We start from the raw sequence: 13,701 nt of genomic DNA, 5'->3' as shown, positions 1-13,701 counted from the left end.
AAGAGAACCCTGTAGGAGCAGGCAAGTCATCACACGTTTCAGATGTACCACTGTCCTGCGAGGACTTTATTAACCTGCCATAAACTGAATTAAAATAAGGGTTTATCCGTTGGAAATTTTATTTCTCTTTCTCTGGAAGAAAGGTAAAAGCCGTCTCTTTCATGAGGCCTTCCTTCCCTTCGGGGCCTCTGCCTCGCCCTCACACATCTCTTCCTGTGCTGTGGCAGGAACATGCAGGAGTCCTCCCCAGGCAGCCTAAAGGCCCACGGGGCTGGGAGGGTATTCTGTACTACTTCTAGAATCCTACCTGGCCCAAGGTGGTCACTGAAAAGGCAACTGCATGACTATGCGCAAAGTACACACTCTTCGGATGGAAACCTGCCTAGAGCGAGTAGTGCCAGAAGCTGCCTGAATCCATCCTGACATACCTACCCAGAGGTTACTTAGCAGCACTCGCTTTCCATAACCATGTAGAATCCTTCACATCATGGAAAGGGTGTGAAGGGTACCACAGTTTCTAAACCCTTCGGCTGAGCACAAGAATTTTATTTATTTGTTTATCTATTTAAAAACCCACGATCCTACTCACAGCACTTTTTTAATGATGTGAAGGTTGAAAGCTTGGACTCCAGAGTCTTACCACCTGGTCTGAATTCCACCTTGGCTACTTCCCAGCTGCATAACCTGGGGAAAATTCACTGTGGTGGTTTCCTACTCTACAACATGGGAGGAAGCCTCAGAAAAGTATTCTGAGGGTTATATGGATTCATAGGTGAAATGATTAAAACAGAGCCTGGAACTTGGTATACATTTAACAGTGTGAGCTACTATCACTGGCATTATAGAAGTAAGTTTTACCATTATCTCATCTTATTTAACTGAGTGTGTTTAAAAAAATGCATACTCCCAAAAAGCAAAAGTACTTTGGATTTGGTTTATTATAATCTGATCTAGTTTTATATAAATTTTCACATTTTGACAAATAAAGTGGAAGAGATTCAGTTTAATTATAAATCTCATACTCATTTCAAACCTTCAAGAAAATTGCTATTTTTAACTCTGGGTCTGGTTTTCCACTTAGTTTTCTGAAAGGATTTATTGAAAACCCTATACTGGCTGGAACATTCCTGCTGCTCACCTTTCAGCAAAGTAACTTTGTATGAGTACAGTGGATTTTCATTTGGTTTCAATTTTCGAATACACAAAAACTACATTGTATAAGAAATAGCAACAGGCTCTCGGTGATCTGAAGGCACATTGTTTTTGCTCCTTGATTCTTCTGTTCTACTTTTAACTCTGTGATGATTACACTTCCTCTCCCACACACAAAAACACCTTTCAATTTACTGTGAACATCCAAACAAGTAAGTTGCCATCAATTTTTTAAGAATATAACAGCATAATCAAGTTAGTCTCCATCTTAGTCTGCTCAGGCTGCCTTAAAAATATCACAAATTAAGTAGTTTAAACAACAGAAATTTATTTCCTCATAGTTCTGGGGACTGAAAACTTATTAGCTCATGGGAGCAGCTGATTTGGTTCTAGATGGGACCCTCTTCCTGGCTTGAAGCTGGCCACCTTTTCACCAAGTCTCACATGGTAGAGAGGGAGCCCTGTTATTTTTCCTCTTTTTATAAGGCACCAATCCTATTGGATCAGGGTTCCATCTTTATGACTTCCTTTAAATCTTCATTGCTTCCTCAAAGGCCCTTAGCTCCAAACAGTCCCGTTAGAACTTAGGGCTTTCACATACAAATCTGGGATGATAAGAATACTTGGGTCCTAAGTCTTCTAACCCCTCAAATATAAAAACTAATTCAAATCTGAAATGTTTCTAGTTACATAGAATTTTCTTCCGTTCACATATGGAAAAACCACCAGATAAAATATAATTTAACCGAAAAATTTTTGTTTTCTTGGTACTGGGGATTAAACCCAGGGAAGCGTTACCACTGAGCTAAATCCCTGGCCCTTTTTATTTTGAGACAGGGTTTAAGTTGCCAAGCCTGGCATCAAACTTGGAATCTTCCTGCCTCAGCCTCCCCAGTAGCTAGGGTTATAGGCATACATCACTGTGCCCAGCCAGACTAAACAGTTTAAATGTATAACTCTGTTATCAAGCTCATTGACACAAGATAACAAAAGCTCAATAACTTTCCCTGTCCCCTCATGAAGACTGAACAGATCACTTTTCCCTAAGATATGACATGATATAGCACACATTGAAGAGACTTAAAAAGCGTTTCAGGGTTTAGTGGGAATGGTCACCTATACAGAATTCTATCTTGTTAAATATCCCTGGGTACTAACCTGATTTCTTAAGTGTGTGTACTTGAGTCTTCTGGGATTCAAGCATCATGTGGTTCCGAGAATCACACTAGTAGCAGCCATTACTCAAAAAATTAAATGAGCTCCAAACTGCCCCTAGCAAGGTAGGACTACAAAAGCTGACAGAGTCCTGGAGTCCCAAGCCTTACACTTGACAGATGTGAGAGCTGATGGCCAGGAAGGGTAAATTACTTGCTCTGGCAGCTCATGGATGCCAGAGTGATATTAGAACACAGGGCTCCTCACCACAGGCCAGGGTGCCACTGGTCATGGCGTTACACACCACCAAGCCACAGGTGCTCCTGACATTCAAGAAGGAAGGGAACTCCCCACATCCTGGAAAACACTGTGTGCTTGTCAGGCAGTAACAGTGAAGACCAGAGCTTTGATCTCTCTCACACCTTGACTCTCAACTGAGGCAATATCCTAAAAACAAGGATCACTGCTTCTCCCCATGTCCTTTGGCTTCACTTTGGTTTTCTCTCAAAGGATAAGCCCTCCAAGTTGATGAACTTCTCTTTCCTACTCAGCTCTTCTATGGATGGAAATGGAAATATACCTTGTGAATCCCTCTTCTTCCACCCATACTTCTTCAAGGGTGATCTTAATGCTATCCATGAACCTAAATAAACGTCCCTCAAAACACTTCTATGCCTTATAGGCTTCTCACACTAGCAGCATCATGATAGGATTGGAAAACAAAACCTAAAAATCCTAAATTGTAGTGCGGTAAAGAGATCCTCTGGGATTTGGCTGGTTTTATTAGTTTCTGTAAATGTTCTCACGTGTGGGTACATGACTTTAGAGGCACATTTCTTTTTAAGACCACTCAATAGTAGTCACTATTTTTACAAGGGAACTTACTTCTAAATCTATCTGACATGCCTTTAATTTGCTCAAGGTTGTACTTGTAGAAATAAGGGGTGTTCCCTGCAGACTGTGCTCAGTTGACTGGAATGGCTGGCAGGCTTTCTGTCCCAGCCTCTATGAAACAGGGCTTGACTTTTCCATTTCCTGTTCTGGTTTGTAACAAAGAAATCTGTACATCTGCCAAATTTAGTAAGACACTTAATAGCTACTCTTGAAGCTCTCAAATTTCATCAGTCCAACACAACTTTAAAACTACACCTTCTAAAATACAAGCCAGCATAGATGAAAGTTCATAGCAGAAAAATTTAACTGTTTAGTTGCCCTCATCTCTCTATAAACTCACAAAGAACACATCTTTCAGCAAAATTCCAACAGAAAAATTTCTCTTTTCTCAGTGGTGCGGGCACTTGATGAATCTACTATACGACACTGAAATACTGTTAAACATTTAACCATTTATTTGAAAATTAGTGAAATGATTCAATTTCCAACAGTCACCCAAGTACAAGTATGTATGCATCCTTCTCAATAGCTTGGAAGTTAGTTTATGCACATAAATCTTTCTCCAAGTAGATTTTGCATTGATAGGAGATAAGAGTTGGGTTGTCTCATTTTTAGATTTTTCCTGAGGACATTGGACCTCAAAAGGTTAAATGCACTCATGAGAGGTGTTATTACTATAACCAAAGCTGTCATTCTGCTTTCTGAAAAGTATAATTCGACATTCAAATAATTCATAAACTGCTATAAGCAGAGCTCAACTACTTATTTATTCTTACCAGAGCTGGACACACGCCTGATCCTCTGAGGAGATAAGGCTCGATCAGAACTGAGGCTCCGAGTGTCACTGTTCCGCCTCAAACAGGAAACAGCAGGCCCCACTTTGCCTTTTGGAGTGGGTGTTTTCCTCAAACAGCAGGAGTCAGGCTTGGATATGTTCCTCCCTGAGGTGGTGGTAGTTTTTGAAGCAGAACCCTAGGGAAAAAAAAAAAAAAAAAAAAAAATTAAGATTTCAATCCAGATCAGAGCTTCTCCATACAATTTCCATGTGTTACTAGCTATGTAAAAGAAGCATTTTCTATCTTAGATTTTCCAGATAACATTTAATTCTCATTTTTACTATGAAGCAATTAAGACTCTTCACAGCTGACTTTTCAATTCAGCCTGATCTGCATTTAGACCCACTAGTGAGGTTCTCAAGATCACTCATGCCGCAAGCTAAATTCAAGGCACTGTGTTCAGCCACTTGTTGGAGGGCCCTTTCTCTAGTATCCAATGCTGACCACTCCATCCTTCTTTGGTTTCCCCAACAGAGCTCTTTCCTGGTTTTTCTTTGGATTCTCTGGCTATTTCTCTGGGTCCTGTTCTGTGCCTTTACAGGGCTAGTCTTCACCAGACTTGGTCCTGTTCTCTTTTCTCACCACATAGTCTCCCCACATGATCTCATCTGCTGTCTCAACCACCACCTACACACCGGTGCATCCAAAATCCACATATCCAAGCCAACACTCTCTCCTGAGTTGCTCCTATATTTAACTCCTATCTGCCCCTCCCCACTTAGATCTTTCAGGTTACCTCTGATTAATGATGACAACAATAATCCTATTGTCAATGGTATTTACTAATAAAGTCCTTACACTATGCAAAAATATCATTCTAAATTCTAAATACCTGTATCAACTCATTTAATCCTCATAATAATCCGATGAGATTGATACTTTAGCATACTCCATTTTACTGGAGAAGAACATGAAGCACTTTCTAAAATTAAACTGATTTTACCCATCCATCTCAGAACTTACCTCTTCTCATATTCAACATAAAAGCTTTTTCTGGCTGCTTCCTTTCTTACCTCTTAAACCCCTCTTTTCCATCTGCCTTAGAATAAACCAGCATCATTTCTCACTAGGATTACTGAAGCCATGTCCTCAGGATCTCTCTGGTCTCACTAGCTTCCAATTCATCTTCCAGACCCTGGCCGGGGCAATCTCTCTAAAATTGAATAGGGTCAGACCTAGTTCCACCTCCACCTCCCAGGAAAAAAACAAAAAAACAAAAAACGCTTTTTAAGATTCATCAGGCCCCCTTCAATGTGGTAGGCCCTGCCATCCTCTTCAGCTTATGTCTTACTGCTCAAGCACACCAGTTCCATCACACCCAGTTACCTGGAGGCCCCTAAGTCAGCATATCTTCTCATATTTCTTCATCTTTATACATGGTATTCCCTCCACCTAGAATATGTGCCCTCTACATTCTGGCAAGTGATTCAACTGAATCTCCCTCAGAAAACTTCCTTGATAATTCTCCCCAATGATCCCACCCTCCTTCCCCTCCTGCAACACAGCAATCCATTCATTTTCCCAGCTTTGTATTCAACATGCCCTTCTGGCTCACTTTCTAACATTACCCACTGCACTAGGCACTACGTTTGGGCAGGGGCTGTGTCATTTATATACCATCAATTGCCACCATACATGTGGCACACAGTAGGCACCTAATACATGTTCCTATTCTACACTGAGGAAATGGGAGCTAAGTCTTACTCAGAGGACATATGCCAATGCTGTAAACTACAATCCATGTTCTTCCTTCACTTAAAAGAGAACCAGTCTCTCGGAGAGTTCATCTGCAGTGAATTATGGAGCTACAATTTGAAACAACTTCAGAATCCATGCTCTTAACCTCAGTGTTCCGTAATTCCCTTTCTGACCCTTCTTTATTTAATAAATCATAAGGATCAGTTCCAATAGAGATACATAAAGTCCTATGCTAATGACTGTTGAATCCATACACCAGGAACTCAATGCTAACTTATAGGCCATCAACCCGAAGAAAGAGCTACAGGTCAGGTTCTGAGATGGGAGAACAATACAGAATTGGCCAAGATTAGCAGGGAGGAAAGCAAAGACTCATACTGATGGTCTACCTCTACTTTAAAGCAGGCTGAATTAATTCCCCAGAGCAACCTTCTTTTAAAAAGTAGAACTTATCATCAATTAACAAAGGTGAATCTTTAACAAATCATTTACTTGCCATTCAGAGCCAACAATCCACAAAATTCTGAAACCCTGTGGTTATATAATTAACAGAAAAAAAAAAAACAGAATTCGAGCAGGAGTACCTGAATTTGAATCTCCATTTTTCTACTTACCAGCTTTGTGAGTTTTAAATAACCTCCTAAACAATTGCCTGGCTGATACTGGGAAGAATAAATGACAAGCACCTGAGCATTACTGGGAAAATTAAATGACAAAACATACATAAGGTGACTGAGCAAAGTGCTTGGTCAAGAGCAGACACTGAATAAACATCAATTCCTTTTAGATACTTCACTACTTCTAACACATTATCACAATTGCAGAACTTCTACAACGGGCAACTAACTACACTTAACCCTTTGTATCAAATTAAAATAAAATTCCCTCTTCCAAATAAGAATCTTTTGTAAGTTTCAGATAAACCCTGACCTCCCAATGGTTTATGAGGTTGTGGACAGCCTTGAGTAAACTAATTTGGCCCACAGAGCATACTGAAAATTAACATCCCTTCAGGACTGTCTCTTCATGGACCCTGGACAGGCAGAGCCCTTGGGTAGTGCTGAAGTCACCCACAAACACTGGAGGTGACTAAAGCACACAAAGTCATCCACTCGGCTCTCAGAGCCAAGCAGAGGCTGACGAGCTCATAGCTCAGCCCCATCCCCACCTCCCTCCCAGACACATGGGCATAAGGAGAGGTGAACTAGTGAAATCAGAGGGTACAGTGCTTATTCAAGGTCATGGAAACAGAGTGAGTTCTTCCACAGCCGTTGATAAGTATAAGTACCAGTGCAGAGAACGCAAGACTGTCCTTCAGGACTCATGTCTAATTATGAATCCTAACTGCCAGGATTCTGAAGGTGAAAAGCACCTGATCTCCAAGGTGTACCCTGGATTTCAACCTGAGGATTACCTTACTTTAATACTGCATCATGGACCTGAAAAACATGCTTTCATTTTGCACAGGGGAAAATAAAAGGCTAAGACTGAATGCATAAATCTGGGGGAAAAAAAAAAAAAACTCCTAGTTTCAAAAGTATGCAACCAATTTATATTCAAGATAAAGATTTAAAGAAACTTTATGCCAATTTTTCTGGTAGCCATGGATAGATAACAAATAAAAGTCTCTCATGAATCAAGAAGGAATAAATGTTCTAGTTCTAGGTATACCAACAAGTACCAAATTAAAATTACTGGTTAGAATAAATATGTTACTGCAATTTAATTTAGCAAAATATTATAAATCGTATGAGCTTCTTCAATTTTATAGAAATTTTTATTTTTTATACTTTTTCTTTTTAGTTGTCAATGGACCTTTATTTTATTTACTTATATGCTGTGCTGAGAATCAAACCCAGTGCCTCACACATACTAGGCAAGCACTCTTAACACTGAGCTACAACCCCAGTTCTGATATTAAAAAAATTTTTTAAACAAAATATAAGCTTTAGAATGGACAAAAACCATTCGTTTACAAATCTGAGGTGCACCATTCTTCCCAACGGATTTATTGTTAAAGTCAAAACATCTCTAAACTGACACAGCTAAGAGGGACACAGGGACAGGCTGCCAGTGTCACATCCACCGTCCTCCCCTGCACCCAGCTCCACTCCCGGCCCCTGGGACAGACACCCAAGGACAGCCTGCATGGAGCTGAAAATACACAGAAGTCCCCACTGCCAAAAATAGGTCTGAGGACAAGTACACAACCCCAACAGTAGCCTGTTGAGTGTTTTCAAAACTCAGAAAACTAGTATCTTCATACTATTATCAAAATATATGCAAGTTTATAGAAGAACAATCTTTGAACTGCACATGAGTTCTTTATTCTTTAAATGGACTGATCTAGTCCCCCTAAGTATTTGTTGTTAGGGGAAACACATTGCTTTTTCAATCAACATAGATAAAATGGATTTTGTTTATTTTATATACCTGAAATTAATGCATTAGGTGTGCAAGAGACCTTAGAAATCACTAGTTCGATCCTTTCACCTTTGGGTCCACAATAATTACTTTCTCAAAGTTAAATCAGCTTGTCAGACAGAAATAAAAATCATATCCCTGTTCACAAGACAGGGCTCCACTTCCCAGAGCTAGGTCTTCAATAAGACATCAGGAGTTATTCTTATGTTTACTAGCCCTCTCTAGTTATTTCTTAATGTGGGTCAAGATATCTGAAAGTTTGTAAACTTTTTCCAGAAAAATAAAATATAACCTGATTATATCAGGTATTTAACTTCAAATAATCAATTATACTAAAATATTAAATTAACTTGTTCTTTTAACACACTATCAAAAGGAACACTCAGATTCAACACAAAATACTGAAACTGAGGATTTGTTTCAATATGCAGGTTGGTTGTATTGTGACCTATGTCTAGTATGTGTTAACAGGCAAGATGAAGAATTAACACCTGAAAGCAAATTTGCACACCTAATTCTGCCATATTATTGGCTATTAATAGATCAATATTGCTAATACAGCCCAGTTTTCTCCACCACTCCCTGGAGCACACAAAAGCTTTCACTTACCAAAAGCAGGGAACCATATTCAAAAGTCTGGTTCATAACTTCCTTTTTCAGTTCTTGTTTTTCCACAGGTGTCCCATTTTCTTTTTCACCCTTCTTTTCAGGGCTAATCCCATCGATGTTGGGAACATATGTCAAACATTCAGCACTTTCCATTTTAACAGGGAGTATGCCTTTGATCTTCTGAAAAAGCGCAGCTACAGACCTGGTCTCATATGCTGAATTACAAGAACTTGCTTTGTCAACATCTTCCTGATTCGATTTCATGGCAGATGTTGTTCTTGGAACCCTGTGTGAAGCATTTTTAGAATGAGTTGTAACATGCACAGCCTGGCCAGTAATGAGTTTATTAAACTGCTGCTTGTGCGTCTTGTTAATTAGGATTTCTGCTTTTGTGTCTGCGTTCAAGTCAGATCGTGGTGTTTTGCTCAAAACTGTCAACTGTCTTGTGGAAGATACTGTTGAGGGTGATGAGACACTAGTCAACTGAGGCTTGGGTGTGACCTTTGGTAACACAGGGTCTTTGGACTGCAACACAGGTCTAGACATAACTTTTGCTTTGACATTCTTGAAATTTGGTCTTGGGTAACTTATTATTTCAGTTTTTCTAACCTTGCTACCTATAGGGATATTTGTTTTGGTGGCTAATTTTCCTACACTAGGCTTAGACATGTTCGTAGGTATCCCCTTGGAGTTTGGCAAATTTTTAAGGTCTCGATGACTCTTCTCCATTGTATTATATTTCTCTGTTGCTTCAACAGGTGAAATAGTAAAGCTTGCATTTGTGGGTTCTAGAACTGGTGTTGACATGCAAACTGTGTTATTTGTGCTAATGACCATATCACTTGCATCCCAAGTCAGTTCAAATGGTGAAACCATCTTTTGTCTTGGTGAGCTATTTAATATCAGTTCTACACCACTCTTTTGGGTTCCCAAATCCTTATCACTGGAAGCAATTTGTCGATCATCAGTCACTGTGAAGTTATGCTCTGAGTTCAGCACTTGGGCTTTATTTTTATCAAAAGCTGGCACCAGTAAAGGGCATTCAGCATCAATAAGACAATCAGACACTGTTTCTCTTAGATTTTGGCCCATTTCCTTTTCACCATATGAGCTTTGTGAATGTGTCTCACTATTTGGTTCATGTTTAGAGAAACAATAGAACTCCTGTAATACAGATCCACTGGGGACTTCTTTGACATCAAAAACTGGTGTTAGTGCTTGTATCTCTTTTTCTCCAATTAGTCTTTGCTGTGACCCATCTGTGTATTCACTGGTGACCTTTCCTGAAGAATATTGACACTGATTTCCAATATCTGGAACAACATCTGTTTGCATTAGCACATCAGAAAATGCTGTATTGGGGGCCTCTGATGGTGTGGCTTGAGGGTTTTCAAAGCTCTTTCTATTATAACTAATTTCTCTCACATGCATCTTATCAACATGGGATGATGTCCAAGTAGAACAGGATACAGGAGATGTATTTCCACTTCTCACACAGGTTGGTTGTGGACTTCCAGTGGTGTGCAAAAACTGACTCTTTTCACTGACATGGTGTGTTATAAAAGTGCAGTTGACTTTATTCACTTGTACGTCAAAGGTTTGGTTTAGCTCCGAGGCAGCAGAGTAGTCTGTACAGTTCAAATCATCATTAGGCTTACACGGAAAAGGCAGAGATTGCTTGATTCTCTGGTCCTGAACTGCTTCTAGAGAATGACAATCACTGTGCTGGTATTTGGGCTTCTCTGTATTTATAAGTGCAGAAGACTTACATGTGGGATCTTCATGTGTTTCTAACACCCGCTTACTAATGAAATCACTTGACTTTTGGTGATCAAGTATTTCAAAACATTGGTAGTTTGAAAAAATACTTTCATCACTGTCCACAGAAGGGTCCATTTCATAATCGACCACCATATCCTCTGGATTGGCAGAATTCCAATTCACATGACTGGTTGAAGAGTTTTGGGTATATGGTGATTTTTGGTTGTATGCACACCTATTTCCATTTTTATCACTGATAAATAAGGAATGCAATTCATCTTCTGTTTTATCATGTAAATTATCATCATTCATTCTGGATATTGACTTTAAACCTCTTCCATTTTATTTCTTCAATTCCTCTCAAATGAGAGGAAAGGAAATATTTGCCAGTCTCCTAACTTTTCAGCACTGTGGGAAGTTTTTTAGTCTAAGATGTTTCAGAGTTGAAATGATTTGTTGCTCCCTGGAAGAAATAAGATGTTTAACTCAAGTTACTAGAAATATTAATGTCACCCCTCAGTTAATTTCAATCACTTTTTTTTTCCATATTTAGAACCCACCACTGTTAAATATGTGGGTAACTAAGATATCTCTAGCTGATGGTCTATCCCCTTTCAAAGATTTTTTTTGGTGGCGGGGTAGGAACTGGGCAGCAGAATGGAAGGTGGAGATACTGTTAAAGTCCCTGGGACACACATCACAACTGATAGGCCTCCTCCCTCCTCCCAGCAACTCTACCTTATTGTAAGAAGAAAAGCTAAGTTTTTCCTTCTTGTTTGACAGAATGACCATTTATCTGAATTTGCCTAAGACAGCCCAACTTCTGTCCATGGTCCCAGCATAATTCATAATAGTATCCCTTTCTCAGAAGGGCCCCCTACCATTTCCAAAGAGAATGATTACCAGACAGACCACATGGGCCCAGCAAATGAGCTAAAGATCAAGGAAGATTTAAAGAATTCGCATTTCTCTTTCCCCTCCTTTCACGTCTGTCTTAAACATATGCCATTCCCAAGTTGAGGGGGGGAAGAAGTTATTGATTCTTAAAAATTAAAGTGGTATGCTACTGGAAATTCCTTTAAAAATGTTAGAGAGCTACTATATGCTTACTCTGATCTGTGCTCCTCCAAAATCCATAGGTTGAAGTCTAATATCCCCCACCCCAGTGTGTGACTTTTTTAGAGACAGGGCCATAAGGAAGTGATTAAAGTCAAATAAGATCCTAAGATAAAACAGTTAACCAAGAGAACTGGTGCCCTTCTGAGAAAGCAACACCGGTACTCTCTCTTTTCCCAACCCCCTATGTCAGGACACAGTCAGAAGCAAGTTGTCTACACAGTAGGAAGGGAGTTCTCATAAGAAAGCAAATCCTCATAGAACCTTGCTTAATCTGGGACTTTCCAGCCTCCAGAACCGTGAGGAAAATAAATTTCTGTTGTTTAAGCTACCTAGTTTATGGTATTTAGTGATGGAGCCCAAGCCAAAGATTTCATACAACCTGGCAACTCTACTCCTAAGTAAGTACTAAGAGAAATAAAACACGTCCACACAAAACTTGTAAACAAATGTACATGATTCATAACAGAAAAATTATTTATAATAGCCAAAAAGCAGAAATAACCCACATATCCATTGACTGACGAACAGATAACAAAATGTTATATATATGTATATAGTAATATTCTTGGGCCCAGAAAGGAATACAAAATTGATTCATGGTACAATATGTATATAGTGTTATAGCTTGAGAATAAATCAGTCATAAAATAAGTCCATCATGAAAGACTACCTATTATATGATACTATTTACATGAAATGTCCAGAATAGGCAAATCTATTCAGACAGAAAACAGGTTAAAAAGGTTCAATCCCCAGAAAAAGGAAGGAAGGAAGGAAGGAAGGAAGGAAGGAGGAAGGAAGAAAATAGGTTAGTGGTTCTCTAAGGTTGGGAAAGGGTAGAAGAAAGGGAATGAAAAGTGGCTAATTGGGATGATGTTTCTTCTGGGGGGAAATGAAACATTCCAAAATTAGATTTTGCTGATAACCACACAAGGTTATGAATATACTGAAAATTATTGAATCAGGCACTTAAAGTAAAATCTTAAAAACACCCATAAGAGTTTTCAAATCCTGTAATTTTTTCAAATAACTAAAATTTTACTATCAAGGAAGTTCCAAATGTTCAAAGTAGAACTACAAATAGTCATTCATATACACATCTACTTGAACTGACTTTCTCGTCCGAATAGTCTCTGGATTATCAGCCAAATGTCAGTGCTATTATGAAAAAAATATCCTTGAGGGGGGAAAATGATGCTTTATGTGGGACCTATAAATTTTTGAATTAAGAGCAGATCACATTTTTCCATTTTGCAGCCTTCTCTGTATTCAAACTTCAGTGACCTGAATAAAAAGAATAAAACCAGAATAGGAACCATGGAAGAACTGAAAGGATCAGTATCTTCTCTAACAGTGCTTTGTGTGTTTCTGGCCACATATCCTGAAAACAAACTCAAATGGGATAAAGAAAGGCTGCAGTGTTTATCTCAACTGTGCATGTATGCACACACAAACACATAGATTCTAAAAATCCTAATCCTAAAACAGGGCTTCGTGATTTATATACTGATTGAAAACAAATTAGTCAACTATTTTTATCATGTGACTAATTAAAAGGAATCACTGAAGCAACAGTTTTATTAGCTAGGACCTTCATAAAAACTTTCATGAAACACAAATTCACATTTTTAATTCTCTGGTTTCATATACACTGAAGCTGAATGTGTAAATCAAGAAGTACATTTACTCCCTTTCAGATTTACATGCATGGAGTATAATTTCAAAAGCATTAAAATATGTTACTCCTTTCTGCTTCCACAAGGGTGGATCCTCATTTAAGTGATACTGGTATAAGCAAATATGAGCAAAGAACACTGCAAACAAATATTATTTGCCTTTATAAATTCAATTAATGGAATTTTTGTTACCTAAACTCCCTCTTCCACAATATATAAAATATGATTTTGAAAAAAATATAACCTGATTTAAACTGAATAAATCATTCATATGTCAAAGCACTTTGTGTTATTTAAAAAATACATGTATAATAGGATAAATATACCACCAGTCCCATGCCATTTGATAGTTGTTTCCAGTTTTTCTCTTCTATAAA

At 38.7% G+C, this 13,701-nt stretch overlaps 1 protein-coding gene and 1 long non-coding RNA gene across 3 annotated transcripts in view; one reads left to right on the top strand and one right to left on the bottom strand.

Moving 5' to 3' along the window:
- The window catches only part of Mtus1 (microtubule associated scaffold protein 1), a 145,219-nt gene that overhangs the window by 87,040 nt on the left and 44,478 nt on the right, over nucleotides 1-13,701 (bottom strand). For both annotated transcript variants that reach the window (XM_047548322.1, XM_047548321.1), the window contains exons 2-3: nucleotides 8,769-10,992; nucleotides 3,978-4,173 (exon numbers count right to left, since the gene is read on the bottom strand). In XM_047548322.1, the coding sequence (XP_047404278.1) occupies nucleotides 3,978-4,173; nucleotides 8,769-10,841 (2,269 nt within the window). In that variant the 5' untranslated portion in view covers nucleotides 10,842-10,992. The remainder of the gene's footprint in view (nucleotides 1-3,977; nucleotides 4,174-8,768; nucleotides 10,993-13,701) is intronic.
- LOC124982099 (uncharacterized) overlaps nucleotides 1-13,701 on the top strand; it is a 37,626-nt gene that overhangs the window by 18,363 nt on the left and 5,562 nt on the right. The window lies entirely within an intron of this gene.

This window comes from Sciurus carolinensis, chromosome 4 (assembly GCF_902686445.1).
Source record: "Sciurus carolinensis chromosome 4, mSciCar1.2, whole genome shotgun sequence".
In the NCBI taxonomy this organism is placed as follows: Eukaryota; Metazoa; Chordata; class Mammalia; order Rodentia; family Sciuridae; genus Sciurus; species Sciurus carolinensis.
This window is presented reverse-complemented; position numbering and strand designations above follow the sequence as displayed.